This window comes from Electrophorus electricus, chromosome 4, assembly GCF_041902795.1.
Source record: "Electrophorus electricus isolate QZ-2024a chromosome 4, ASM4190279v1, whole genome shotgun sequence".
In the NCBI taxonomy this organism is placed as follows: domain Eukaryota; kingdom Metazoa; phylum Chordata; class Actinopteri; order Gymnotiformes; family Gymnotidae; genus Electrophorus; species Electrophorus electricus.
Window position 1 is genome coordinate 13009001 of NC_137500.1, and position 6000 is coordinate 13015000.

Genomic DNA, 6000 nt, shown 5'->3' on the forward strand with positions numbered 1-6000 from the left:
ATAACTGAGAAGGAGGATGCTGGTAGGACCAAGAACGAGATGAGTTCTGAGTGGAGTGCACTGGTTGTGAGTTTTATCAATGTGGTACGTAGAGATATGGTCCCAGCTCCTACGGGTGATCCGTCCAAAGCGGCCAATCGAAGAGGCTTGGGTAATGGTTCAACCGGGATGTGCAAGTCCTCTATAACCCGAACGTGAAGGATGTTGCCCTCTGCCCCGCAATCCACTGGGGCTGTGAAAATAGATGAGGGAGTTTGAGATCCAATACAAACTGGTAACGTAAAAGATTTTGCAACCATACAGAATCTTTGCAATGTCCCTACCTGGACTTGAGGAGTGGAAATCTTGTTCCCTCTCTGTTTACGAGAAACATTGCGACATGGTTTGAGATGACATTCCCTGATTATATGACTTGCTGATCCACAATACAGACACAGACCTTCCTGGAACCGACGCCTCCATTCTTCCTCAGATAAATGGGATGAATCACAATGCATGTACTCTCACAATGCATGTACACAATGCATGTACACTCCGGGTTCTTATCTGAATTCATATCTCGGACTAGGGTTAGGGTAGGCTGGGCAAGAATTATCAGTTATCCGTGGTCTCCATTCCTGAAGATAATGATCCAGGCATATGGCAAGAGCCATAAGTTGATCTAACTTGAGCTCATCATCCCGACATGCCAGCTTGTGCAATACATTAGAATTCAGGCCATGTCAAAATTTTACATTCAATGCAGCCTCATTTCATCCACTACCCACAGCGATGGTGTGGAACTCGCAAGCATAATCTGCTACCGTCCAGTTGCCTTGTCGCAATTTTATGAGTAATTCTCTGCTTGTTCTCCCTTTGTGGGGGTGGTCGAAAACTGCTCTAAACAGAGCGATAAATTCCTCCGATGTAGAGTGTTGTATACTATCCCAAACGGCAGTAGCCCAATATAGGGCTTTATCTGAAAGACGTGAGGTAAGGAATGTTATTTTCTTTTGGCTAGTGCGGTGGGGACTATTATTGAAGTAGATGGAACATTGTTATATAAAATCTCGATAATTCTAGGGGATCCATCATATTTCTCAGGTTTACTTACTGGACAGGTGGGTTGAGCACTAGTAACAGATGTGACAGATATGGGGTTGAACTGGGTCAAAGGAGAAGAGACAGATGTGGGGTTGAACTGGGTCAAAGGAGCTGACATCTGTAGCCTGGACGTAAGTTCTCTAAGACAATGACTTAGCTCGGACAGGTATGTTTGTTGGGCCACCTGTTGTTCCACGATTGTGTCTATAGATAACATATGCTCGGTATGGTTCTAGAGACTATTAGCAATACTTCACAAAGGCTTAGAGTTAGAAACAGTCTTATATAATCAATCTGCAGTTATATAATCAATCTGCAGTTATATAATCAGGACATACAGGTGAGTTCAATATTCTGGTGACATTGCTTTGATTGAAGTCGTTGACTGTGTGACCAATGGGTTGCTGGATATTGTAGTCTGTCAGAGGATTTGCCATTATGACAACAAGAGAGAAAGTGGTGAGCCAAAATACATCTTTCACTTTCTTTCTCTTTCTCAAACACACACACACACAAAACACACATTGGTAGGGGTAATAGCCCTACGCTCCACTTTGTGTTCTTGCTTTCATTACTTGCCTGTTCCCTCTGCTCTGCAGTCAGCATATTCCCAGGGAGAAGTGAGACTGCTGGTGAGCCACTTTATTTAGCATTTCTGTTTGATTTGGACCACTTATATATATGTATATATATATATATATATATATATATATATATATTCATTTTCAGAACCACACAGCTCCCTGGATATGGCAGCATGCACATAAACACACACACACACACACACATCAGCAGACAGCCTCTACAGGCACCCCATCACAGACTGGACGGCTCCCAGTAGTGAACTTTATTACAGAAACTGCTTCTGATATGAGCCAAATGACATTCCCAGCTCCCACCGACTGGGGGCTGGGGACAGGGTTTGGGGATCTAGGGACTAAAGCTTCTCATAATATTTCATTTTACGTATCTCTGTGCTGCTTGCCTGCCTTATTGAGGGTATCGTCTGGTTCTTGGGCTAATCAGTTTCAGGCCTATGCACTCTTCCATCTGTACGCTTTCCACTGAAGATGCCCTTATCAAATGTGGCCTCTGACCTGCTGTACCAAGGGAGGTGCGGTTCCATGGAACTCATTATGAGGAGCAGAACAAGAATGGGGCAGGTGAGATAGCCCTGTGTGTGTGTGTGAGAGAGAGAGAGAGAGAGAGAGAGAGAGAGAGAGAGAGAGAGAGAGAGAGATTATGTATTTGTTTACTTATTTACCAGATAATATTCCAGGTGAGTAACTGCAGTGTACTGTAGTAAGAGATGTAGAGAGATGTGCACTTTGCACAGCTGATGACTTCTGTTCTGTGTACTTCACTACAATTCCTTTCTAAGTTAATTTCTAAGAGAAATATAATTTAGGAAAGGTGTTAGTCTGTATATTAATTCATTTTCAAAACACAAACACACACACAATTTTAAATGCACCCTCATTGGTTTGACACTTTCCCTGTTTTTAAAATATACAAAATAGTAAAAATAAAATAAAGAGTAGGCGTGTCCCACCTTTTGACTGGTACTATATATACTGGTACTATACTGATGAAGGACCTCTGTCCGAACATTCAGTTTCTCTGGAAATTCTGTGTACTTTGCTATCATTTTAATCTCTCTCTCTCTCTCTATTATATGTGTGTGTGTGTGTGTGTGTGTGTGTGTGTGTGTGTGTGTGTGTGTGTGTGTGTGTGTGTGTGTGTGTGTGTGTGTGTGCGGAGAGAGAAAGAATGAGAGATTCAAAATTTTAGTGAAGTACACAAAGTTTCAAGAGGTACTTCATCAGCTGTGCAAGCAAATTAGAAGTAGGAAGAAACAGTTTATATATGAAAAAGTAGATGTTTCAATCATAACATTCATTCCATGGGGTTCTAAAGTTCAAAGAGTGTAGATGTGTTCTTTTTCCTGAGTTTCTTAATTTCTTTGCTTCCATAGCAGCAACTGGCAATGCAAACAGATGCCATTAATGCAGTGTCACCAGAAAGGACAAATCCAGAAAGGACAAATCCTTAATTCTGATAGTCTAAAAGTGTTCAACGAAACCCTTCTCTTGGTTTCTCCAACAGGATTTACACTCTGAGAGGATGTGACATCACTGTAACAATCAAGGTGCAGAGCTGAAGCTCAGATAATTGCTGTGCTTTAGAGCCAGTGGAATTCTGTCAGTGCTCTAAATAATTACAATCATCAGCGACAGAATGTAGTAAAGAGAGGATGATCGTGAATGGAGGCACATAGTGGCAAAAAAGAGAGAGAGAGAGAAATGTCAGCACCATCTTCACCACTTCATTTGCTCCAATGTAAGTCAGATACTGCTTACTGATGCAGATGCTATAGAAATAACCTCTTGGGTCTTTTAAATTGCGGAATCGCGAGGGAAAAGTAATTACCTCCCACACGACTCTTCCTCTGTTTCTTCCAGCTCTGCCATGTCTCTAGGCACACACCTTTTTGATTGGCAAATGGCAGCAGACGCTTCTGTTGTCTTTTTTTTTTTTCTTGTGGGTATGGTTGTCAGCACTATCTGAGGACATTTCATCAGCACCATGGACAGCACTGACAGCTGTCACTGAAGAAGATGCCCACCACCAGGGACAACACTCTCGATTAATTCAACTACTGAGTAACAGAAGGATGTGGTCAAAGAGAGAAAAGCTGCACTTGCCTATTATTTCATTGTGATAGATAGATAGATAGATAGATAGATAGATAGATAGATAGATAGATAGATAGATAGATAGATAGATAGATAGATAGATAGATAGATAGATAGATAGATAGATAGATAGATAGATAGATAGATAGATTTTAGCTCATTGATTTTGCTTATAGCTGTTAATAAAAAGTTTGGTTAGACAAGTTGGTGTTTAACTTACTTAAGGTATTTAACAAATGTGTTAAGAATAGTCTGGATATCTCTGTGTTTTGTTGTCAAAATTACCCTGTAGCTTGATTTTGGTCTTGCCGCAGGGTTTGGTAGCACTGACAGTGTTGGGGCAGTTAGCATCCATGAGTGCACGTTTCAGCACACCTGTCCGGTTCTTCATCCCTGTGGCCACATCACACTCGCCCCATGCTTGGAAGTCATACTTACACTCACCTGCAAGGGGGCACAAGAGCATTAATTAAAACCTCAGTAGTGTTCAACAGTCTGGCCTAACAGCTGTACCTCAGCTTTCTGTAATTCCATTCAGTGAATGGAAGCTTCACACTGCAGATAAAGCAGAGTTTGGTCAGTTCAAATTCTCAAAGGCATATCTTTTTTACATTTCTCATAGCATAGGCAAACCATCTTCAATATGTGCAATTTCTGATGCAATTTCAAATGCACAATTTGTGCTAGCCATTCGTTCACTTCAACCCTCCAACCCTTTTCTGATCACAGGCCCACTGTAGGCTACACATTTATGGATAGCAACCACTCTTAAACCTGCAGCAACAGTGACATGTAAAAAACACCCATTACTATGCTGTTACCATGTCAGTGCCAATTCAGAGAATGTTCTGCCATGCAAATAATATCCAGTTAGACGTCATCCTGTACTCAGAAACTGATTGGATAACTTGCAGTGTGTTTCCTGGCCATCATACACATGCCCTCATGCTACCAACACATAAGAGAGACACACAAAGGAGTTTGAAATAAAGTGAGATTGTTCATTATTTCTGTTGAGGTGTGCATGTGTGTGTATGTGTATGTGTGTGTGTGTGTGTGTGTGTGTGTGTGTGTGTGTGTGTGTGTGTGTGTGTGTGTGTGTGTGTGAAGTTGAATGCACAATTTGTGCTAGCCATTCTTTCACTTCAGCTAGCCAACCTTCTAATCATTTTCTGACCACAGACCAACTGTAAACTAAATATTTCTTAGTTGGCAGACCAAACCTCCAGTGACATATGTTAAAAAAAAAACAACACCCATTACTTTGCTGTTTCCATGTCAGTGTCAAGTCAGAGAATGATCAACCACCCAAATAATATCCCATTTCAACATCACTGAACAGAAATGCAAAATAATTCACAAGAAGCTTACTCTGCTTTTAACAAGAAGATTACTATCGCAGTTCATTAATACGTTTGTCTACAAAGAAGCAGCTCAATAAACCATCCAAGATCTGCATCACTAACATTCGAAAGAAAGCAAACAAATAGAAATACAAATTCTGTATAATAAATCACTTTATATATACTTTATAGTGCATAGGTAAAACTTTGAAATAAACGACATAACAAATTCAAAAAAGAATAACAACAGTACTGTCAAAACAAATTTCACACAGTCCAGAAGTGCACATGTACAGAGCCTGCATATCCTACTAAATTTAAATGTTTCATGCATATGAATATGGTCATCAATGAAATTGCAAATTAATGAAATTGCAAATTAATTCAATAATTTGTTTTATTCAAACTGTATCCTCCATAGCTGAAAATATATACCTGATATTCTGTTCATTACCATTCTTTCATGCGAAATTTTATGTTTTAAAGTCAGTGAAATACCTGTTTCCAACTATTATCTTGTTATATCACCATGAGCATGACATCCTACCTTCATTGTATCTCCAAGGCCCTGAGAAATTTCCCAATGCACTTGATAATAATGAAATAATTATTGACTCCTCCAAAGAATTTGATACAGTTATCCATAATATGCTACTTCAGAAATTACAGAGTTAGAATGGTTAGAATCATTAGAAATTTCTTGGTATACTCATTGATGAGAAACTATATTGGAAAGAGCAGGTTAACTTAATAGCAAACAAAATAGCAAAAACTGGTGTTAGTAGAAGAACAAAATTCCTCCTGCCAAATCAATGTCATTTAACATGTATTTTACATTGATTTATCCATACCTCTCTTACTGTGATATTATCTGGGCA

General features: G+C 39.7%; 1 protein-coding gene across 1 annotated transcript in view; it reads right to left on the reverse strand.

Annotated features, from left to right (window-relative positions):
• Positions 1-6000, reverse strand: part of ptn (pleiotrophin) — a 49100-nt gene that overhangs the window by 8240 nt on the left and 34860 nt on the right. Inside the window, exon 4 of the mRNA XM_027004069.3 lies at positions 4065-4223. Coding sequence (XP_026859870.1) covers positions 4065-4223 — 159 coding nt within the window. The remainder of the gene's footprint in view (positions 1-4064; positions 4224-6000) is intronic.